At 28.5% G+C, this 25,900-nt stretch overlaps 3 protein-coding genes across 3 annotated transcripts; 2 read left to right on the top strand and 1 right to left on the bottom strand.

Moving 5' to 3' along the window:
• Positions 1–1,392: 1,392 nt before the first annotated feature.
• Positions 1,393–5,465, top strand: LOC101511944 (probable envelope ADP,ATP carrier protein, chloroplastic). Its single transcript, XM_004492384.4, has 10 exons — positions 1,393–1,854; positions 2,501–2,557; positions 3,405–3,467; positions 3,575–3,631; positions 3,713–3,796; positions 4,006–4,074; positions 4,156–4,268; positions 4,365–4,534; positions 4,874–4,952; positions 5,078–5,465. Exons 1-10 carry the CDS (start codon positions 1,504–1,506, stop codon positions 5,190–5,192), a joined length of 1,158 nt encoding a protein of 385 aa, XP_004492441.1. The 5' UTR covers positions 1,393–1,503; the 3' UTR covers positions 5,193–5,465.
• On the bottom strand, positions 5,441–14,513 carry LOC101511406 (alcohol dehydrogenase-like 4). The gene is made up of 11 exons (XM_004492381.4): positions 14,377–14,513; positions 14,153–14,275; positions 13,792–13,928; positions 13,610–13,659; positions 12,840–13,171; positions 7,340–7,422; positions 6,960–7,035; positions 6,742–6,803; positions 6,560–6,655; positions 6,086–6,247; positions 5,441–5,934 (listed from the first exon to the last, which is right to left on the bottom strand). The coding sequence occupies exons 2-11, from the start codon at positions 14,220–14,222 to the stop codon at positions 5,824–5,826; spliced, it is 1,179 nt and encodes a 392-aa protein (XP_004492438.1). The 5' UTR covers positions 14,223–14,275; positions 14,377–14,513; the 3' UTR covers positions 5,441–5,823.
• A 7,767-nt stretch (positions 14,514–22,280) lies between these two features.
• Positions 22,281–25,181, top strand: LOC140919830 (protein FAR-RED IMPAIRED RESPONSE 1-like). Its single transcript, XM_073366488.1, has 4 exons — positions 22,281–23,597; positions 23,691–24,198; positions 24,352–24,624; positions 25,167–25,181. Exons 1-4 carry the CDS (start codon positions 22,360–22,362, stop codon positions 25,179–25,181), a joined length of 2,034 nt encoding a protein of 677 aa, XP_073222589.1. The 5' UTR covers positions 22,281–22,359.
• Positions 25,182–25,900: the final 719 nt, after the last annotated feature.

Raw genomic sequence — 25,900 nt, 5'->3', positions numbered from 1 at the left:
CTACTTGAATTGTTTATTTTTATACATTAAAAACATTTTAATTTTATTTTTCAATTTCTTAACAATTGTCCTTAAAACACTTGACCTTTTATTTAAGAACACTTATTTACATAATCCTTTATTTCTTAAATTTTATCATGTTAATCTCTCATTTCCTCTATCTTTTGTAAAATTATGTACTAAGAAAAGTGGTTAAATGGAAAGAAAGTGTTTTGATAGTGTTAATTAATTTATTCATTCACATCACAAGCATGCAATTCTCAATCACCCTCCCCACCTAAATCTACAAGCTAGTGGATCTCACTTGTCACCCACCAAGTCTTAGTCATCCTCCACACACACAAATTAATTGGCGTCCCCTTGTAAATTCAACAAATATGGCAACCAGCTTAATTTGATGGGCTTGGTTCTTTTTCTAATTGTAAACTAGACTATGCGGTGTATGTTTCATCGATAAAATAAGAGATAAAATATAACTTAATTATTGCATTTTATATAAAATATTTGATAAATTAATATAATATTATAAATAATTTTTAATATCATTTAATAAATTTATTAATTAGTTAATTTTAAGTTTTTAATTAAATAAATCAATAAAATTACTTCAAATTTTAAATATTATATATATTATCTAATCAACATTATTAATACAATAAATAAATGAGACATTAATAAAAGTTAACTATGTCAATATTTTTTAATATAAAAGATACATCAAGAACTTTTTTGAATATTTTTTTTCCAGAATTTAAAGAGGTATAAATCAATTTTTTTATATAAATTAAAATTAAAATAATTCATATTTCTCAAGACCAAAAATATATTTAGACTTATTTTTATAATTATATTTAATAAAAATATAATTTTTATCACGCACTTTTAGAATACATTTTAAAATTAATTATTTTCTATTGAATTAAAATAATGAAAAATAAATATAAATATTAGTATAAAATTGATTAACATTTTTTTTTCATGCTGACTTGTTAAATTGATTAACATCAATAATATATGTGCTAAACTCTAATTACAATATTTTAAATATAAGTTTTAATATTTAATTTTAGAAATAAATTTATGATATTAGAATAGTGCTCGAATATAAGGTAGAGAAGATTTTAACTTTAATTATATATTTTTATCGCTAAATCAAATTATTAAGAAATAAAAGGATGATATATTGTGAGTAATAAATATAAGTCCCTAATTTTACAATCTCACTAGATAATTTACAGTTGTCATCAGTAAATAATAAAAAGTTTGGATTCATAGTCAACATAAGACATTTGATAATTACAGTTAAAATAGTTTTATAACATAAACTAGGTAAGAAAATTGGATATTATGGTAAGTGGCACTGCATTAAATTCATTTAAATTTCTCAATTTTTTTGATGTAAACCGTTCGCACGCAATTACGGAGTTTATCACAGTAGTGAGGGACGGGAGTTTTTGAAAGGCACAGTCCTTCTCCTTCCTCAGCGCCTTATCTCCTCTTCAAATGTCAACTTCCATTTCCTCCAAAGAGGACAGGACCCTAATCTCATGGCACCAAATTCCCCATCTCAAATGCGACGTCGTTTCGCCCAATTCCTATTCCCCTCTCCGTCAAAACGCCACACTCACTTTCTCCACAACCACCACTGGAGACACCAAATTCGCCTCTATCTCAGTGGCGGAAGCCAAACTTCAAAACCATTTCGCGCCAACGCCTTCTCAGCTCCTCAAACACCCGCTCGCTGCCTTGGCGTTCGTTCCTAGAGATGCCGCCCTCTTCACTGCTGGAGCAATTGCCGGCGCCGCCGCTAAGACATTCACGGCGCCACTTGACCGTATCAAGCTCCTCATGCAGGTGCATAAAATGCGTTTTTTTATTTTATTTTTTTAACTGCAGAAACTAAACTACCTCCTAACAAATTGTAACCGAACTTTAACAACTTGCTAACTGAAACTATAGACCAAATGAAGCGTTTGGATGGAGATTCAAAATGAGGTGAATTCTTATTAGAAACAGACGTTCTGAGTATAAGTAGTAAGACTTTTTTGTTTTGTTTGTTATGTTTTTCTATCATATTCATTTCTGCATTTTGAAAACAGGGAATGCTGTTTTACGCTTGTTTGGATTAGGCTTTTTGAGCTTATCTAGTGGAATAAGCATTTATTATACGGGTCGGGAGAGCTTATGGAAACAACTAAGACATATAAGTTGTTTTTAATTTATTTCCGCTCTTTAGGAAAGTTTATGAAAATAGTCTATATTAAAATAGTTTAACATTAATTTAGCATTTTTATAGAAATAAATTATACATAAATACTTATATAATAAGCATTTATGTTATAAGTCCTTAATTAAGTTGTGCATCCAAATATCTGAAATAGGAAACAAATGTAAACGAAAATGAAACTTCAACTGAAAACGAAAATGAAAAATATACCAAACACTATCTCATAATCAAAATGTTTTACTCACAATTTTAATTAATGAAATCCCTTTGCAGACTCATGGTGTGCGGGTCGGGCAGGATAGTGCTAAGAAGGCTATAGGTTTCGTTGAGGTAATATTCAATCCTTTTTTATTGCTATGGACCTAACTTAAATGTTGATTGGTTTTATAATTTGTTCTTCCTTTTGTTTCAATCCGAAGATTTAAGAGTATATTATTTTCCCTAAAGTTGTAAGTGAACTTGATTAATATATGCTATTGGTAATTTTCTGTTTCTGTACTTCCTCTATGTCCTTCTTTTGGACTATAAAGTGACTAGCTTGGTATCTATATGGTATTTGAGATGTAGGAGCATTGTTCACTTAACAAAAATTATATGGTCATATGAACAAGTATTATGCTACTAGCTACTATCTGGACTGTTTATTTACCTCTTGTAACTAATATCTATAATTTATACGGATTAAAAGAAAAAGTTAATGATCTAGGATTGATAGATATAGGGTTATGATTCATATCAAATTTCATTAATGACAAAAAGTAGGCTTTTCTCAGTTGTTTGGAACAACCATAGGCTGCAAGAATAGGTTATTGTCTCCTTGAATCGTATCATCCATCGCGACAGGGATAGTGCGGTTGTTTATTACATGTGGGAATTCTTAATTTTAAGAGTGACCCTTCCCTTCAACTGCACATGAGTGCAGTTGAAGGGAAATTGACTAAGTTGTGTGTAAAAACTGCAGCTTAGTAGTAGCAATAGAATGTTACTTTCGGTTAACTACCTCCTGTTATTAAGGATTTGTATTCCCACACCACATATTAATTACTAATCTGAGTTTATTGGCTTCTTCCATCTCTTATGCTTGATGATCTTGACTTTTTCCCTTCTTGGATATGTACTAAGCTCCTTGATGATAACTTTTTTAAAATTTCTTTGATCATATGAACATAAAATACAGGCCATAACAGTTATAGGGAAGGAAGAAGGGATTAGAGGTTACTGGAAGGGAAACCTCCCTCAGGTTAGTACAATTAGGAAAAGAAAAAAAAGTATTGGTATTTCTGTTTTTACGCCTCCTTATAAATATTGACTTGTCTTTTCATTTTAGAGTTTCTTTTTTGACTACAGGTGATTCGGGTTATACCTTATAGTGCCGTCCAGCTTTTTGCTTATGAAATTTATAAGGTCAGCTGTAGCTATCTTTTTAAAAGTTCTAATAGCAAATATTACCTGTTCATGTTTGAAGTTCTATTTTTGGATTCACAGAAATTATTCAGAGGACAGAATGGTGAGCTCTCTGTTGTGGGAAGACTTTCAGCCGGTGCTTTTGCTGGCATGACATCCACTTTTGTAAGTAAATAATCAGAGGGCCCTTGCTTTTGTTGTTTTGCAGGTCTGCATGTTATCATGTTTTATTATTGTAGGTATCTTATATAATACAGTTCATACCTATTAGCAATTTCTGTTATGTAAAATATCTTTTATAACCTTTTTATCTTGCTCCTTTCTTCCATTAGAGTCCATCGATGTATCTAACTTTATTTTTAAAATCCTTGTAGATAACTTACCCATTAGATGTCCTGAGATTAAGATTAGCTGTTGAACCTGGTTATCGGACGATGTCAGAGGTATGATTGAACTGATTTAGCATTTAAGCAAGAATGCAAGATTTTTCTTGTTGAAGATGTACTATTTTGTGGTTTTTCCAGGTTGCCTTGTGCATGCTAAGGGAGGAAGGATTTGCATCTTTCTACAGAGGCCTTGGGCCTTCTCTTATCGCGATAGCTCCTTATATTGCAGTGAATTTTTGTGTTTTTGACTTGTAAGTTCATTAATAATCTTGTGTCCCTTTTTGTAAATTGTTTGACTATGGACATGGGCATTGAAACTGAAAATCCTGGCCTTCTATGGGTGATAGATTAAAGAAGTCATTGCCTGAGAAGTATCAAAAGAGAACTGAAACATCTATACTCACCGCTGTGCTTTCGGCATCTCTAGCTACACTTACATGCTATCCTCTGGACACTGTCCGAAGACAAATGCAATTGAGGGGTACACCTTATACGACAGTATTAGAAGCTCTTTCAGGTGAGGATTACTCCTGTTTACTTTTTAGTGTCAGAAATTTATATCACCACTGTAAAATGATCCTTTAAATATATTTGGTAAATGGGAGGAGTCAATACTCTTATTGAGGGTTGCTTTAAAATATACAGACCATGGTCAACCAGTGTATTTGTCTGTCTACAGTTGCCGTTATTTTTTTTTTACCCTGACTGTTTAATCAGTATGTTTATAATCATGTTTGTAATATATAGTATTTGTACATTTAGATATGCTGCAAGGGTACACTTGATGTTAGTTAAGCTATTTGAATTCTTGTATTGTAAGGGGGATTTGTTTGTTATACTACTTATGTTGATGCAGGTATTGTGGCACGGGATGGAGTTGCCGGTTTGTATCGGGGATTTGTGCCCAATGCTCTGAAAACCCTACCAAACAGCAGGTTCCTGTTTTCTCCTATTGTGTTTATAGAAATGAGATTATGATATGTTGACTGTGTTGCCTTTTAGCTACACTTTAATGCTTTCTTGGCATTAGTATTTTACACGCCCTTGTTTCTCTCTGCAGCATCAAGCTTACCTCGTATGACATTGTGAAGCGCATAATTGCAGCTAGCGAGAAAGAATTTCAAACAATTGTAGATGAAAATCGCAACAAACAAAAGAACATCAACAATCAATGAAAGTGAACTCTGAATTCATATTATGTTAGCCATTTTTGCCCATGAATTTTTTGTGGTAATTGTTTTAGTTTATCTATCAGCAGTAATGACAATCATCCAGATGCCAATGTTTCTGTATCGGTTGGCCACAAATTTTGTAGAACATATATTTTTACTAGGATGCTGTTAATCCTATTTTCTTTTGATGAATTCATTATTAGCTGTAATTCTTCGGAGATGTTGTACTTATCTAACTTGGTGATAGAATATGAAAAATTGTTTGCTATTTATAAACTCCCTGCAAACCATATTACTTTACAGTTTTACATGTAGTAGTTCAGAATGATTGTTATTTTACTTTCTCCCATCTATGGAAGTGTTTATTTTTGCAAGGTGCAAAGAAATAATAAAGAAAAAGAAATAGCAGTCCACTATTCTTTTTCACCAAACCTTGGAAGATGGACAAACTTGAGCACACTTCTACTTCTCTTTCTTGACCGTAGCACACTTCACAGTAAGGTAACACTGCAACGCGTAAATACTGCTAAAAAAACACAAGTATTACATATTTAATTTAGATATACTTCTGTTCAAGAATTTGGATATCATAAATGGAGAGTTCTCTCTATCTGAATTAAAAACGTGTCTTCTCTTAGAGGTGCAGAAGACATCTAAGTGACTTCCCGGAAATTAAAAGATCGAAGGCTTTGTTTATCTCCTCAAAGGGAAGTTCATGAGTGATGAAATTATCCAGGTTTATCACCTAAAAAGTTAATCAAAGCCATAACAACCAGGTATTAGATCATGCATGAGTTTTGCTAAGTTATGTAATTGTAGAAGAATATTATTATTAGCACACTAAAACTCATCACATAATATTAGTTTAAAGAATTGCAAGTAGTTATGATCATTACTCCTTGCATGCATTTTGTGGCAAGATTAGGCAATTGACTTTTGCCTTTGAAACCTCCAAAAACTGATGCTTCAATTTTGCGACCATCAAAGAGTTCCATTGGGTGGATAGGAAGCAACTTTGGTGATGTATGAATTCCCAATATTACAGTCAATCCCCAACCCTGCATTAGACAAATTAACATGAAATTGGATAATGCACAGTTTTTAACAATTTATTTTTTCTGTGATCAATTTTGAGTTGGATCCTTGCTTTCAAATAAGGATGAAGTTTATGGAGTATAGTTTAAATATATACTTTTTTTTTGTATAGGCAAATATTAATATATTAATTGTCATATTAGTATTTTCTCCTTAAGATTTAAACTAGAACTAGTTGAATTACCCGAACCCCAAATAGTTGGTATATTAATTATGCCAATGAAACTAGAACTATATCAATGGGAAAAGTTTTACTTCCACGAATATAAATATACCTCATGAACAGACAAGAAGGCATCCCTTAGAACGTGCAAGTTCCCTGTACATTCAAAACTGTAGTGTACACCTCCTCCAGTCATTTCTCTGATTCTCTGTAAATGAATTTATCATTTTGCTAGTGAAAATGCATCTTCAGATAATATTTCTTTTGTGAAATGAGAGAAGAGAAAACACCAACCTCATATACTGGCTTCACCTCATCCTTCGGATTTATGAAGTCTGTGATTCCCATTGATTGGGCTTTGAGCACAAAGAAAATGCATTTTATGTTATAGATCAGAAGGCAAATTTTAAAGTCATTACATTTGGGGAGGAGGAAGTATAAGTAAAGCAGTTATATATATTTTTTAGTCCTAACTCTTTAAATCAAATTAAAAGATGTGAAAAGTAAGTTACCTGTGATGAATTTGTCTGGGTTGATATCCACACCTATTATTTTGGAAGCACCTCTAGCTCGTGCCCCTTCTGCAACCTGGCCCAAGTCCAAATATAAACTTAACGTCTTCTCAGTATTTTTTATAAATTTATTTGAAAGTTTCTTTTCTCACCCTTAAATATTTTCAAAAGCCCCAAACTTTTGTGAAGATTGATTAATGCGGAAGTGAATTTTATATATCCGGATTAATCAATTTAGACATTTTTGTGTATTTAAAAATATTATAGGGTGGAGAAGAAACACTCAATTTATTTTTGGTTCAAATATTAGGTATTAAATAAGTACAGAAGAGATTATGATGAACAAAATGATGCTGCAGATTGCTCATGAGAAAACTCACAGCGAGCCCAACTGCACCTAAACCAAAAATTGCTACAGATGAACCAGCATGGACGTTAGCAGTATTCCAAGCAGCTCCAACTCCTATATTTATTTGAGTTTCAACAATTCACAATCACAATCACATCTATGTTATAACATTGCTGGTATTTTTTATAAATTGAAAATTTATATAACGCATGCATTCTGACAAATATTAAACTCGCATGTTATTATGTACCAATTTCTTTTAAAAATTCTTTTTTTTTCAAAAAGTTATAGTGTAAAGGCAACATTGTGAGTTCGGATCCTCTCAATACTAATCTCCTTCAATCTCTCAATTATTTTAATTTTTTTTAGTAGGATGGAAAGTTTATAACATATAGATTATGCATGTTAATTTTTTTTAATAAATCTAAAATTATTTAATATATTATTCAGATTTATGAAAGTTAACGGAGTTCAATAAAAATACATAAGACGTTAATTTTGATGTATCTTAATAACATGTATGATATAAACTTTTAACCTCTCTCATGCATCTTCATCATGACATTTCAACTATTCTATCACTTTAGAACTACCACTTATTATTGACAACGACCTAATAAATATAATAAAAATTAAAAATATAAAAAGTGTGGAGATTAGGTCAAAACCCAAGGAAACAAAGAAAATGAATATTATCTCATTAAAAATCTTACTTAGAAAATCTAAAGAGATAAAATCTTACATGAAAGTTAACCAGAATACCCTGGATAATAGATTTAACCAATTGACAATGTCTCATAATTGATAAAGTATTTTTAATATGATCGATAATTTACTGTAAATAAATTGTCTTAGATTTTTCACGGAATAAAGAAACCATCATATATGTGAATGGTAAAGATCTAATTGAGGGAATATATATATATTATTGGCGTAAAAATATATTGAGATTTTAAAAATGTTTTGTAAATATGTTTTGCATATTTGTTTTTTTGTAAATATAGAAAAACAAAAAAAAAAAAAACAAAAAACGGTATACTACATAATATAGTATAATCCTACGTCATTCATCAAATACCTCTATATATATTTTTTTTCATAAAAAAATTAGAACAATTTTACATTTGTAATTCAATGGGAAGTATTATTTTAAAATATTTTTACAAAAGTCAGATGATGTTACAAAATAATAGATGGAATGAGATGACTTACATAAGGAATTGATTCTCTCCATTTATTTTCTTTATTTTTTAATGTGTTTTAAAGCTCACTCTTAGACTTTTTCTCTTGTTTTTTTCATAAAAAATCCTCTTCAAATTTCATTATTCACGCACTATTCAAAAAATTTTAAAAGAAGCACACAGTTTTATTCTTATATTGTAAACAATAATAAATAACATTATAATTAATTATGAGTTTAGAATTACCATCTACACTTAAATAATAATAGAGTTCAAATCTTATTTAAAACAATCGTAAAAATGGCACTTTAATTAATAATAATTGTGGCTTTTTCCAAGTAATTGAGTCAATTTTTTATTAAAAAATAACATTATTGTGTTCCTTTAAGATAATAAGCATCTGGCCGATTCCAGAAAACACTAATTGATACAAAAATTAACCATAAATAAATATTCATGTACAAACAGTTTGTTCCAATGCAGAGAAAATTACAAAAACATAAACCTCAAGAAAAGACAAAACTTCATTTTCTGGTTGTTTTATTACCCCGTGTTTTCTGGGCCAACGTGCCGATGAGTATTTTGTTGTTGTAAAATTCTAAGTATTTAAGTCAACTATTACTAGTGTATCCTATTAAAAAATAATTTTCCTCAAATCATCGTTTCTTATAATTTATTTTATCTCTTTCATCATCTTTGAAACTTGAAGCTCACAATAACCGAATTCAATTTTCTTCGCTTTGCAGGTTTGTATCATATTGACTCAATCCAATTGATATACTTTATCTCATTTTCTTACTATTTCTCTTCTTTCTATATAACCATAACTCACACTTATCTTTTTTACACGATACTTAACTCTAACACTTATAGTCCATTTGTCCTATATTATAAGCCTAGTAAAGAAAATAGTTTGTCCCTAAATATAAATCTTTTTTCAAATTATTACGAGTTATATTATTTTTATTTCAAACATATTATAATTGTTAATACTACTAACTTATTTTGAATAATAAAAAATCAAAGTTAAATGATTTAAATATAAAAATTATTTTAGAAATATCGACATATAAAATTGACTAATTAAACTTATTATCTATTTTTTTTTTTAATATATGTGAAAAAAGTAAAGAGTGTTTATAATTTAGAAAACATAGAATAATATGTGAAAGAATAGGTTTGGGGTTTAAAGTGTAATGTGGTAAATATGTGTGTGAATGGTCTAGAAAGAATTTAAGGGAAAATCAATCCTCCTATTAAAGGAAATGGCTAACAATCTCTTTAATATAAGGGAAAAATCATTTTAGTCTTCTTATTTTTACCAATTCACAAAATTGACCATTCTATTTTAAAGTATTAGAGTTTTGATAATTTATTTTGAATTTCTTAAATAAAAAAAATAACAATATAACATGTTTTGAATAATGTGAAATACGATACGATGATTAATGATTAATATTTTTCATATCGCAATAAATCTTTTTAAAAATTTAACATTCAACTTCAATTTTTTTTTTAATTTTTGTAATTTAATTAATAATATATAAAAATTTAATGTATCTATATGATTTTATATCATGAAATTGTATCCTACATCATTTAAAATAAGTTAAATTATCATGTTTTAGTTTAAAAAAATCGATAGAATAATTAAAACTCTTGACTCTTAAAATATGGATCAATTTTATAAATCGGTAGAAATAAATGAATCAAAACTACAATTAAATTTTAATTAAAATAAAATTATGAACGTGGATTCGAACAGATGAAAATTGAATTCAATGGAATGTAAATTTTCGTTATTGACCGGGAAAAGGAACATAGACTTGAATGGGGGGAGTGAAGTCATGAACATATGTATCTTCTGGAAGATAAGGAGAGGACCGTGGACACATCACAAATTCACAACAAGACATTAAACATTTATTCGAAAATTGAAACTTTCAAAATAAAAAACGTTGATTTGAAAGTTGAAAATCAACTACACACAAAAGTCAAGACTCAATTCCTAAAAATAAAAAATGAGTATAATGGGTCATACTCTATTTTACCATAAAAAGTTGTTATGGTAAGCAGCATTGTCAGAATAATGACATTTAATGAATTTAATGTTTTCTGTAGTTTATTTCTGAAATAGTAAAATATTATTCATTGTGTCTATTTTTAAGTTTAATTATGATGATTTCTAAAAATAATAAAATATTATTCCTTGCTTTTATTTTTAGGATTTATAATATTTTTATTAATTTATAAAATCTGTTTCCTTTATTTAAAATTCAATAATTTTGGTACTTTTTAATAAAAACTAGTCATGTAACATATTTAAACAATAGGACATATAATATGATGAGTTTAATGATTAAGAGACATGAAATTATAATAAAATAATTTAATAATTTCAGCTTCAACTTCTGAAATTGTAATTTAATTAATAAGATATAAAATATTAATACATATAGATAGTTCTTAGGTTGTATGTCATATTATTTAAAATAAGTTAAATTATAATTTTTTAGTTAATGTTTTTATAAAGAATAGATAAAAATTGTCCAATTTTAAAATTCAAAAAATTTGTTAAAATATATTATCAAAAGTGTAATTAACGTTTATTTTTAATCGTCAATTTTTAACTTTATTTACACATTTAAACTATCAATAAGTTTTGTTACTTTTTACACTATTATTTATTTATTTATTTATTTTCTACAATACTTTTAATAATTTATTATTTCATTGCATTTTTTTGTTAACTCGTGTGCCAATAACTTATTGATGAGACTTTCTCTTCGTTATTCTATTTTATTGGCATTTCAATTATAAACTTGCCAAAAGAATTTGAGGAAGCGTGAATGTTGTTTAGGAATTATTTTAGGTGGTTAAAATGGATATAAATTCCATTAAATTATGTAGATTTTTTTAATAAATCTGATGATAAATTTAAATTTTAATCAACAAAATAAAATATATTAAAGATATGATATTTTAACTAACTTGAGTTAAGAATTGAAAGAGTTTATGGTGAAAGAATCAAAATTCAAATTTTAGTGAAACAAAAAATACTAACTTATTATAAATAAAAATAGATCTATAAAAGTAAATTTATATGATCTAAAGCATACTAAGATACTAATAAGTATCTATAAAAAAATAAAAAATAAAATGTATTGAAAAACGTGTATTAAAATATGTTAGTATTATTGAATTTTAGAACTATTCTTAATTCAATTATACAAGTTGAAAGTTGAAACTATTTATCATTTAATAGGGTTTTTAAATGGTCCAATTGGTTTGGTGTATGACTTAAATTTGAAAGAAAAAACACAATAAAGATACATGGCAGGCAAAATCTAACAACCACATGTATTACAATTACAAAAATAGAATTTTACAGTGGTTTCTATTTTTAGGTTTAAAAAAGTAATTTTGAGATATTTATTTAAGAAAAAAAGAGAATAAATATATATCTTTTAAGATTAAAATCTTCAAATTGACACTACTTAAATTATCATCTCAAATTTGAAAAATGAAAAGCCTTAGAATTTTAAGTAATTAATTTTTAAACACTTGTAAACAATATATATCACATATATTTGTGGAGTTACTCCATATTATGGTGGTCCATCACACACAACTAATCTTGGAATCACGTTAATTAGTGAACATGCCCTACAAGACTACCCTTGAAAAAACAGGTGACAGGAACATGAATATGCAGGAAACATGCAGCAAATAATAGAGCATACACGGAGAACCTACATATCAACGTCTAATTCCCCTAAAAAAAGCAACTAACTAATTAAAAGTTACGAGTAATTAATATTGATTGTAAATATAATGAGTATGTATATTTTTTTAAATGATTTAAATGGTATGTTAGGTATTATTTATTATTATAAAAATCATTAAAAGATATAGTTTAATGTTAAAATAATTTATAATCGTTATAAAATAAAAAATTAAATAAACTGACATTTTAATAATTTAAAAATTAATTTAATTTTTTTATTAAATCAAATATCAAAATACATATTTTCAGATATTAAAATGATAGTTTATTTTATAAGAACAAAATACTAGTCACTAATAAGATATTAATATTTGGTTTTGGTTAATAAGAAATTAATATAATTGACAAAAAAAAAATTACTATAACATTCATATTTAATAATGTCATGCTTCACATAGATAGTTCAGTTAATGAATTATAATACATTCATATATAATAATAATAATAATAAATTAATCTAACTACTAATTTATTAATATTTATTTATAAAAAATAATTAAAAAATTAATTGTTACAAATAAAAAAAAAAACATGAAAAAGAAATGAATAGAGTAGTAACTTACCGGTGGAAATTCCACAACTAAGCAAGGTGAGGTTTTTGAGGGTAGCGGTGGGTTGAGGGTGGAGTTTGACAACACAAGCTGAATCAACCACCGTGTACTCCGTGAATGTTGAAGTGTTTAAGAAATGAAATATTGGTTTTCCTTCTATTGTTGAGAACCTACTTGTTCCATCACACATCTCCTTCTTCATAGGGTTTACCCCAAACTTTTCACACATGTTGGTTTTCTCGCACGTGCAATACATACACTCACCACACTCTCCATTGAATATTGTCACCACCATGTCCCCTTCTTTCATGTCACTCACTCCTTCACCCACACTCTCCACAACCCTATACAATCATTCAAATTGTTTTCTCATAAATCATAATTAACTCTAAATCATACTTTCTTTTTTATCTACAAAAATTAACTATTCTAAATTCGAATGTGGATTTCAATATATCAAATATCAAATGTCTGTGTAATTTCTTATTAAATAAAATGCACTTACAAGACTTGATTTAGATTTTATTCCTTATATTAATATTAAATGACACAATTGTGGATCTCTCGTTCCTTATATTAATATTAAGACATTTTTGATGTACCATTTATATGGGAAATATTCTATGATTCGTATTGAAATTTTACCATATTAATTTTAAACTATAGTTAAAAAAAAAAAGTATGTATATGAAAATTGATCTGGTGAATCACAATTCCAAATCATCAAAACTTTATCAAATAGTCAAGATTTATTGATATTATAAAAAAAATTCATATCTTACCCAGAAGCTTCATGACCAAAAATGCGAGGATAAGCTTGTTGAGATTCATTCTTTTTGGTTGACCAAAACAAGAGAAAGAAAAAACACTATATAAGACAACTTATATAATATATAGTTTTAAATGTGAATAGAATAATCAAATGTTATGATCAATAATTATAATTTTTTTAGATAGTGGATACCTCGCCTTGCCAAGCGCTAAGATCAGTGTGGCATATTGAAGTATAGAGGATCTTAATTCGAACCTCCATTTTCTTAGGAGATTGCACAACAATTTTTTCCACTACAAAGGGTTCTCCAGGACCATGTGCCACAGCAGCTAATACATAACATTATAATTAATTAAAAGATCGATATAAACTCAAGAAGATGAAAAAGTTTAAGGAACTAGATCATCTACAACCGTTGTATGATACAAATATAACAATTGTAAAGGATCTGAACACGAAAGTTTAATCCGACACATACAAATTATAATTAATTAATGTGAGATATATAGTATATGAAAAAATTGTGTGAATATTTAAGTTGTGAGTTACCTACCTTTGCAAGTAATGGTTTTTCCTTTGGTCTCATTTGTGTTGTTGCCATTAACAACCTCTGAAGTTGCCATCTTCTTCTTCTAAAGACTAACTTGAATCAATTGTTACAAAAGCGAATTCGTATCTTTGTGGGAAAAAAGAAAGAGAGAAAAATATGAGATACTCTTATATGATAAAATACAAAGATAAAAGTAATGAGGGAGGAAAGAAACGGATGATACTTACTTTGTGAATTTATGGCAAAGAGAGAGACTAGATAAATGGAATAGGAGCTATATTTATAGTGAGAGTAGTCTTCTTTTGACAAAAATAATAATAGGAATATTGTGGCACTTTTAAAGAAAACCGTGATCTTTCTCGTGTATATATATATTGTGACTTTTCATTTATAAATATGATTGTGGCACTTTACATTTATAATATTATTTTATAAGAAATTTTCTTAGTGTTTTCCATGAGGCAGTTTTTTTGTTAGGGGTTGTGTTTTAGAAGATGTAATATTTAATTTATTTAATATATTAGGAAAAGAATTAAAAAAGAAAAAAGGAATATTTTATGTAACCTAAAACATAGAAAAAAATATTTTTTAGAAGATATAATATTTAATTTATTAAATTGTAGTCTGGCAAATGATTTTTTCCAAATAATATATACTCCATCGGACCTAATTATAAGCAAAAATCATCTTTTTTTTTTCTTTCAAATATAAGCAAAAAAAAAACATTGTTACAAAAATTAGACCCCTTATTAATTCTTTTATTTTCTAAGATGTTTGCATAGTTCCAATACAAATTTAATTTGATAATTATTAGGGTTAAATAAACTTTTTAGTTTAATAAAATTTTAAAATTTGGGTTTTAGCCTTTCTTATAAAAATTATACTTTTAGTCCCTACAAAATTATTCTGCAATTAGTTTTAATCCATATTGAAACAAAATATGTTCAAATATCTTTCAATTTATGGAACTTTTTATGATTTTTGCAAACATATTTAAACATTATAAAAAAAAGCATCCGCAAAAAATTAAAAGAATTGAATGTGTGATAAATTAAATATAAAAACTTGGTAATCGAATTTTGATATTGTTTAAAAATATGTTGGGGTGTTTAGTTTTGTTAGTTAATTGCAATTGATCATAGTAGAGACTAAGGTATGGATGTTGAGTTTTGTTAGTTAATTGCAATTGACCTAATAGTAGAGACTAAGGTAGGGGTGTTTGATTTTGTTAGTTAGCTCTTATTGACCTAATTGTAGAGACTAATTATACGATACCGATGATGATGTTTTAGAAGACGAAAAATATCAACTTTTTAAGAAAACGGCCATCAAAATTTTGTAAAATTTGAGTCATCTAAAGTGAATAGTTGGTAAAATAAGTGAATCAATTATTAATATTATAACCATTCATGATTGATCATGCATATACACATAATCAAGACCGTCTTAAAGATTTTGGAAGTCGTACTTGTTCTAATCTTAAAAATTTAACTATAATTAAAAAAAAGTGCAATTTTAATAATTAAAAATATTGTAAAATAAATTTTAGTCTCTGCACACATATAAATCTATGCATATCAATCTACATGATGTATGTCATTTAGTTAGGATAATTCATGTAACAAGAAAACATATACATATAACATGTCACTTTTACATATTAGATTCAAATATACAATTTGAAAACCATAATACAACAATCGCAATTCTACCCTTAAAAATAATTCTACCCATAAAATACATTGATTATAGAACTCGAAATTACAACCACGTAAACCACAATATTTATACATTAATTAACATATCTATTAACATCTCTGTCATGTCGGATCTAATCGATATTCATCACTACCGATTAATATATATCAAACCACACTTATACTATAGACCTATATAATTTAGTTTTCACAAACTTGTCCCAATTAATAATAATAATTTTTTTAATTTTTTTAACAAATATTTTTTTTTATAAAATTTAACTATCTTTATACCTTCAATCATGTTCACATGGAAATGTTTCTCAGAATCATATGACATATCATAATTTAATGTAGAGATACTTATTTTATACTTATCTATACAAATATAATTTTATTTTGTTAGAGATAATTAGAGAAATAAAAAAAATCCTTATTTATTCAATTGGTGGACTCAATTCAATTCAACCGTATCTTTCATTTACATTTATTTTTATCAAGAGAGTTTGACAAAAGTCATTCTCCAACTTAGATGATACTACTTTCACGAAATTAGTAGCACTTCAATAAGCAATCGATATAGATCTTTAGATATTGCAGTCACATGATCGGAAAAAAGAAGTCACATGATCGGAAAAAAGAAGAATCAACACTCATTAAAACAAATGATAAACATTTATCCATAAATAATACAATAAATTCGATTCTACTTTTACGGGTTCATCCATAAAGCATAATCATTTAGACAATAAAATCCTGTTTTTTTTTTTATATAATAATATTTTAATTAAAAACACAACCAAAATATTAAACTCATTTGATATGTTATGTCAATATATTGTTCGATTTTTCTAACAATTTCAGCTTTTAATTGCAAAAGCAAGTAAAATATTAGTTATTAAAATCAACAAATCAGCTATTTTAAATAAATTGAGTTCTTAAAATCAGTATATTACAAAATCCTAACATCAAATTTCAACATTCTAACATAAAAAATAAATAAATAAAATAAAATAGATCCTCCCCAATTGGGACGCCGTAAGCAAGTTAATTACCTGTTCTAATATCAACTAATTATTTGTTCAATTGATATTATGCAATATATTGTTTAAGATAAGTTACTCATTTTTTGGATGAGATCGTAACTATTAAATTCCAAATTCAAATTTAAAATATAATATTCAACTTAAAAATATCGATAGTTATTAATTGAGAAACTAATTTTTTTTCTAATATAAATATATATGAAATATTTATTATTATTTTGATAATTTTGTTAGGGATGTAAGTGGACAAAATAAATCCAATTAACCCGAACATCCAAACCAAACCAACCCAAAAATTATCTGTTATTTTTTGTTCGGGTAAACAACAAATCAAACCAATGTAAATTAAATATTATTGGTTCGGGTATTGGATTTTAGTTATAAAAATCAAACCCAACCAACCCTATTCATGTTATATATATATATATATATATATATATATATATATCTATATATATATATATATATATATATATATTACATAAAAATTTCACACAAAAAGAAAATCTTTTTTTTATACAACAATCAGACCCATCAACCATTAAGCACAATTCAAAACTCTAGTGATATCGTCACGCAGACACAGTCACTCGTCAGTTCTAACCTCGCCGCCCACAACCCACTCGTTGAAAGTGTGTCGCCCACCTCACTACCTTTCACCTCACTTTTTGTTTCTCTCCACGTTGCCACAACTCACGACAGTTTCTCTCCTCACTCTCTATTTCTCTCACAATTGTTTTCTATTGTGTTGTACATTCAGTAAAGTTGTGATTGTTATTTCCTATTTTGTTGTACTTTAATTGTTGTCTATTTTGATTATTGTTTCCTTTTTCTGTTTTGATGGTTTCGTATTTTGATTGTTGTCTCCATATTTAGTGTGTGTTAGTTTTACTGTTAAACTCTTTAGAACCTAAAAAATACAATTATATTAGATTCACTAAACAAATATGTTATTTTCGGTTTTTAGGTAATTTTAAGTTGAGCAAATGACAAGTGGAAGTGAAAGTTACATAGGAAGTAATTTACAAAGTGAGAATGTGGCAACTGCTTGCTCTCTAGTTTCAATTCCAGAACCAATTGCAACACAATAGGGAGCTGTAGAATGTTCAATTCTACAACTATAATCGGTTGCACAACTAGAGGTATTGAAATGAAAACTTAATAGACCTCATTCTTCAGCTTGAGAGCACTTTATAAAGCATAAAAATAGGGATGAATGTCATTATTGTAAAAAACTTATGCATGCAATAGTTCTAGTCATGGAACCACTAGCATGAGTAAGCATTATAATATTTGCCTTAAAAATCCAAATAGGGTAGTTGATCAGAAACCAAAACATTTACTATAGGAAAAGATTGTGAAGATGACCCAAATACCATTGTTAGTTTTAAACTTGTTGAATTTAGTCAAGATATAACTCGTTCAACCCTAGCAAAGATGATAATTAAGGATGAACTTACTTTTAAACATGTTGAAAATGAAAGATTTAAATATATACTTTATGAGTATGGCTTGTCATAGATTTAAGGTTCCTTGTCATGTTACGATTGCTAAAGATTGCACGCTTTTGTATAATAATGAGAAAGAAAAGTTGAAAATCTTATTATTTGTGAATAAACAAAAGGTTTTCCTTACCATAGGTTGTTGAACATCAATCCAAATATTGAATTACATGTGTGCTACTGCTCATTATATTGATGAGAGTTGGGAGTTGAATAAGAAGATATTGAGTTTTGGTTTGTTTTTTTATCACAAAGGAGAAACCATTGGGAAAACCTTAGAGTAATGCTTGAAAGATTGAGGGATAAATGTTATGTAATTGTTGATAATGCAAGTGCTAATATTGTTGCTATCACATACTTAGTTAGAAGGATGAATGATTGGAATGGTCGTAGTTTGTTAAAGGGGGAGTTCATACACATGAGATGTTGCGCTCACATTTTGAATTTTATTATTAGTCATGGCTTAAATACCATTGACTCATCTATTAAAAAGATAAAGGTTGCCTGCAAGTTTTTTAAGACATATCCGGCTAGGCTTGCTGGTTTTAAAAAGTGTGCAAAAGATTGTAATATAGATAGTAATGTAATGATAGTTCTTGATGTTCGAACTATTTGGAACTTTACCTATTTGATGTTAGAAGTTGCTTTGAAATATGAAAAGGAATTTAATTGACTTCGATATCAAGATAATTCATTTGTTGTGTTTCTTGCTAGTGAATAAGTAGGTATCCCTAATCATTTTGATTGGGAACATGCACATGTGTTTAAGAACTTTTTAAAGATATTTTATGATGCAACTCTTTCTTTTTATGGTTCATTGCATGTTACATCTAATACATTATTCAAAAAGTTGTGTGACATTCAGAAGTCATTAAAGAAATAGACTAATAGTGAGGATGAAAAGCTGAAGACAATGACAACAAATATGCAAGTAAAGTTTAATAAGTATTGGGATAGTAATGTCATAAACTATTTTTTGTTTGTGCCTGTTTTTCTAGATCTCTATTATGAGTATGAATAATATTGAATTTTGTTTTACTAAGATGTATGGCAGTAATAAGAGCGAAGATATGTTGAAAACATTAAAAGATCTTGTCAAGAAATTGTTTGAGCATTATTTGATGGAATATCTCATTCCTAATGATGAGAGTGAGTATAGTAGTGCAGCCTCAAGAATTGGTACACAAGCTAACACAAATCAGTGTGTTGATGATGCTGATGTTGATGCTGATGCTGATTGAGATATTGCATTTAGATTGAGTATGAAGAAAAAACAAACAAATGTGCAAAAGAGTGAGTTTGATAGGTATATTGAGGCCGATGTTGAAGATAGCAAAAATTATTTTCATATTTTAATATTAAGTCATTTCCCGTATGGCTAGAGATATATTGGCTATTCCAGTGTCTACACTGTCATATTAGTCTGCATTTAGTACAGGAGGTCACGTACTTGATTCATTTCGTAGTAGTTTGAGTTCCACAATTGTTGAAGTTTTGATTTGTACCCGAAATTGGATTAAAAAACCAAAGAAAATTGATTTAAGAGCACAAATGGATGAAGTGCAACAACTTGAAGCAAGTATGGAAGTTGATTTGTAACTCAACTCTCATTTTTGTTCACTTTATTATTATATTTCATTATATTATCAAACTAATTTATTGTGGATTGTGTGTTTCAATTTTTAGAAATTGTTGGATTACGTATTATTAGTGTTGGAGTTAATACAGATGGCATGACATGAATGAATGTAATTTGAGATTATATTCAATTTGATCTCTTCAAGTTGGAAATAAATTCTATATTATAATTTCTAACTGTTTATTTATTTATTTTTATTTCAGATTTTTATCTTTCAATTGGAATGTCACTGCCTACTTTAGATTGTTGTTATTTTACATTGCAATTTAAATTCTCATCAACTAAATTTTAGTTTAATTTGACACACTACTGTCTATTTTGTATTTTAACTTGACTTGTTATTGCACTATATTATTTCAAATTATGTTTTAGAGGACCAAATTATATAATGCTACTGCATATTTTGTTTTAGTATTTTAGAGAATTAAATTATGACTTTTGCAATTATTCCAAATTCTATTTTAGATAAAGAAATTAAAATAGTTGTTGCACTTGTATATTCTTTTCTTTTTTCTGCCAAAAAATAAAAAATATTTATGATTTTGTTTTTTTTTTTAAATTTAATTACCCGAACCAAATCGATCTGTATATCATCAATTTAATTTAATTTGTTTCCAATTAAAAAAATCAAATAAAACCAAATCAAATCAACTAATGCAAATTTTATTAATTTGAATTCATTTTTCACATAAAATCAAATCGAACCAACCCCTTATGCCTCTAATTCATTAAAACTCCTTATTAAAACTCCTTTAAGTATATTGCTCTAATAATTTATGGTGTACTTATTATTCTGACATGTTCTGTCTATATATTTATAATCTGGCCATCTTTGACCATATGCGATCTCTCGCTTACAACAAAATAGGCGGCGGAATTAAAAATTGAAGACAGATAAAGAAACCGGACAATAAGGCATACTAGTACTATACATTATATATCTCTACATGCGATGCACGAGAAATTATATTTAAAAAAAAATATAATTTATGATTTAAAATAATAAATTTAACATTTTGTTAAAAGTGTATCACTAAAAGATGTAAAAAGCAATTAAATTTGAAATTGATATGCTAAAATAATAAAAATTATAAATTTATGATTAATTTGAAAGTACAAGTAAAATCAATAGATATTATATCTAAAGAAATAAACTAGAATTTGAATTTGAATTTTTATTAAAATAATATTTATATTAAGTGGTTAACATGTCTAAAATAAAATTGATGAAAGAATATACGAAAAATTTAAAAAGAAAGTAATATATAAATCGATAAAAATAATCTATGATGGAAGAAAACTTGATTGTTACTCCATTAATTATCCATGAATTATACCCATGAAATTCAAATTTTGCCATTACATAGATATTAACAATTTTGAGGCAACTTCGTTAAGAGAAAAATATATAAAGGTCTATTAGTCATTAAAGTAATGAATTTCTCATGAACCAAAAAATAGATCAAAAGTTGTCTAATAGTAATAGTGTATACTTCCCGAGCATAAGGAATAAAAATGTGGAGAGAGGAAAAAACTACGTGGGGTGTTGTAGCAGAGAGGGGAGGTATGCAAAGTAGTCCCCTTCAATTCAATCCAAATACCATTATATGGGGTTTTGTACCAGGCACCCCCCAATTTTACCTGCCACCCCCCAGTATTTTTTAAAGACTAATATACCTCTCTGTAAAAATGTATAACATCATTCCAAAAATTACCATTCTGATTTCACACCCACCACTTTCGAAAATTTAGAAAAAAAATGTTGGATTCGAAAGTTTAAAAGTTTCGACTCGAACCTTTTGTTATTTTAAAACCTTCGAAATGCAATTTCTTTCAAAAAAATTCAAATTTTCAAAACTTTGGATAAACACCAAATTTTCGAAATGGACAGTATTCGAATATTTGCTTGCATTTGAAAGTTTTGAAATACACTAATGCTTCGAACATTTGGCATTTCACGAAACTTTCGAAATGGAGTTCGAATTTTTCAAAATTTCGAAATGCAATTTGGTCTTCGAAAGTTTGGATTTTCACAAAAGTTTCGAATGTTTTATTCGAATGTTTAAGATTTTCGAAATGTATTTTAAGTTTCGAACTTTTCAATAAATCAAAGTTTCGAAATGTATTTTAATTTTTTTTTAAATTCAATATTTATGTTAGAAATTATTTTTAATTTTTTTAAATTCAATATTTAGAATATTATTTTTAATTAAATTTGTTACTAATTTTGAAATTAGGTATGAGTAGAGTTGATGTTTCTGCTTCAAAAAATGTTATAGATTCTACAGAAAAATTCACCACTGATCAGGTATTATTATAACTACTGATGAATCATCACCAATTAAATATTTCTTATAGTTATATAGTTAATTTTTATTTGAAACGTATTTTGCAGGTATTTTCTTCTCGAGAAGCTGTATTTGAATGGGCAAAAGCGATTGGAAGACAAAATGGAATTTTAATTGTTACCATTCGATCAGATAAAGCAAACGGAATTAGGGGAAGAAAAGACAAATTGATTTTGGGATGCGAAAGAGGTGGAAGATATAAATCAGAATCAAAAAAATCAGTAACTTGCTCTCATAAGGAAAACTGTCCATTTACTCTCAGATGTGTACCATTAAGTGTCGGTGAAGGATGGAAAATTAGTGTTCGTTGTGGGACACACAATCATGAATTACTTGATACTGTAACCGGTCATTCCTATTTGGGGCGTTTAAACGAAGAAGAGAGGAAATTTGTCAATGATATGACAAAGTATAAGCTTGCACCCAGATTCATTCTAAATGCTTTGAAAGTGAGAAATGAAACCAATGTCACTATTCCCAGTCAAATATATAAAGCAAGGAGTACTTATCGATCATCATTGAGAGGTCCGTACACAGAAATGCAGCATCTGTTGAAGTTAATACAACAAGAAAATTATGTGCATTGGACAAGAAGACGGGAAAATTCTGATATTTTGAGAGATATTTTTTGGACGCATCCTGACTGTATAAAGTTGTTAAACACATTTCATTTTGTTTTGATATGTGATAGCACATACAAAACAAACAGATATCGGTTGCCATTACTTGAAATAGTCGGTGTCACTTCTACTAGTTTGACATTTTCAGTTGGGTTTGCTTATTTGGAAAAAGAGCGACAAGATAACTTCATCTGGGCATTTGAGAAGGTACGAATGTTGTTCAAATCTGAGTCTTTGATTTCTAAAGTTATTGTGACTGATAGAGATCTTGCCATGATGAATGCGATTAGTGTTGTGTTTCCTACTTCAATACATTTGCTATGTCGTTTTCATATTGAAAAAAATGTTGGGGCAAGATGCAAACAATATGTCAAAAAGGATAGACAAGAAGAAGTAATGGATTTATGGAAAAAGATTGTCTATTCGACTAGTGTGGAAGAGTATGATCATCATTTGCAACAATTTGAGATATTGTGTGCCGATATTATTCTTTTTGTTGATTATGTGAAAGATTCATGGTTAACACCTTACAAAGAAAGGTTTGTCAACGTTTGGACCAATAGAGTGATGCATTTGGGGAACACAACATCTAACAGGTATTTTTAAAATATGAATTGTGTTGTTTTAGCAAACATGATTTACTAGTTTATGTGATTTGTTTTAATTTGTGTTATTTAATTTATTTGTAGAGTTGAGTCTGCTCATTGGAGATTGAAAAACATGCTTCAAACTAGTTTTGGTGATTTGTGTAAAAGCTGGGATGCAGTGAATATGATGTTGAAGAACCAAATATGTATCATTCAGTCTTCTTTTCAGAAAACCATCAAGGATGTTGAGCACGGGTATAATTCACAATTTTTTCAAAATCTACATCACTGTGTATCAAGAAAGTGTATGAAATTAATTGATAACCAGTTGGAAAGGGTGAAGATTGTAGGCACTAACAAAACAGAATGTGGTTGTTCAATTAGAACAACTCATGGATTACCATGTGCTTGTGAGTTGGCTAAGTTGCAGATATATGGTAATGTTATCCCTTTAGATAGCATTCATGATTTTTGGAAACAGTTAAGCATTGCACATGAATTAGAGGATGAAGAATCTTTATCAGATTATGACTTTTCTGAAGAGTTGGAAGCAATGAAAGCGTACATGAAGAAACACGATATTATAAGTCAAAGGATATTCAAGGCAAAGGTGTGTGAAGTTGTATTTCCACATACCACATCAATACTTGCACCGCTAGAGAAAGTGAGAACCAAAGGAGCTGGTAAAAAGAAAAAAGAATTTGATACTCCTCGTGATCCTTCATATTGGGAGTATGTTGATGCCTCTCAAGAATCTGCAAAGGCAAGGCAACCATCTCAATTATCTCAACGTTCTGCAAGGCAACAATCTCAATCATCTCAGCATTCTTTTAAGACACAATTTCCTACTTATATACGTCTGTATATTGAGGACATAGTAGATGTTGTGGCTGATGGAAATTTTGGGTTTCGTGCAATTGCAGCATTGCTAGGTTGGACCGAAGAATCTTGGGCTTTAGTTCGATCACAATTGGATAAAGAGATTGGTCTACATAAAGATGTTTATTCTAATGTTTTTGATGACAATGTTGAATCAGTGCGGAACTCATTGAAAATATCAAAATTGGGTGCTCAAGGAAAAGATAAGTGGATGTCTTTACCAGACTTGGGTTACATGATAGCAACACTATATAATGTCATATTGGTGTCGTTGTCTCGTAATCTGAATATGACATTTTTCCCGCTAAACAAATCACCATCGAAAGAGACCTTTGTTCACTCTTTACTAGCAATTGGATTTGTTAACGAGAATCATTGGGTACAGGTAAAATTAATGCTTAATGTTGTTAAATTAATGTTAAAAAATTTATTATTCAGATAAATTAATTTGTAACCTTTTTTTTATTCAGATCAAATTGAAGTATGATTGTCCTTTGCCACCTACGTCACAAAAATGGAAAGACTTTTGTAGTGACACAGCAAAGAGTTGGGAAGTAGCTTATGCAGCACGTATGAAGCATTGGGAACGCATTGATCCATCATTTATCAGATCATCTTGTATTTCATTAAATGAAGATTAGAATATGTTGTGTATCACTGTTTATGGATTATTATAATATCTTGTTTTATCATTTTCAGTATCTTTTATTATGAATTAACTTAAAATAAATGCGGATTAACATAACACATAACACAATAATCACAAAATATCACATAATCACTAAACATATCACATAATCCCAAAATATCACATAATCACTAAACATATCACATAATCCCAAAATATCACATAATCACTAAACATACACAATAATCACAAAATATCACATAATCACTAAACATATCACATAATCCCAAAATATCTCAAATTACAGTACATAACACATAACACAAAATATATCAAATTACTAAACATCGTACATAAGACATAACTCACTTAAAATCTCATGAATTTCACTAAATGGCTCTACCAAATTAATGCCTCTACGTACAAGTTCAGCTGTTCTACGATCTCGGTCAGAAGATGATGGACCAGCATGTGCAGCAGATGATGGATGGTCAGAGGATGTACCCGCATGTGCAGTAGACCGAGGAATGATTAGAGTATGTGACACAGACATGTACCATGGGTAATAGTCCTCAGTGACCTCTCCAGGAAAACTCGCAACATGATATAGCCTCCGAAACACCGATACAGATGACTGCATAGTAGTCTGCCACACCCAATCTATACTGGCGGGCCTGGGAGGAACATCAGGCGGGATGCACTGAATACGACCAAATTGTCGAAGACATCGCTCCGACAAATATGGGACTGAGACTCCACCACATCGAAGATAACCAGAGAACATCGAAATATCTTCAAACGGATG

This window comes from Cicer arietinum, chromosome 3 (assembly GCF_000331145.2).
Source record: "Cicer arietinum cultivar CDC Frontier isolate Library 1 chromosome 3, Cicar.CDCFrontier_v2.0, whole genome shotgun sequence".
Classification (NCBI taxonomy): domain Eukaryota; kingdom Viridiplantae; phylum Streptophyta; class Magnoliopsida; order Fabales; family Fabaceae; genus Cicer; species Cicer arietinum.
This window is presented reverse-complemented; position numbering and strand designations above follow the sequence as displayed.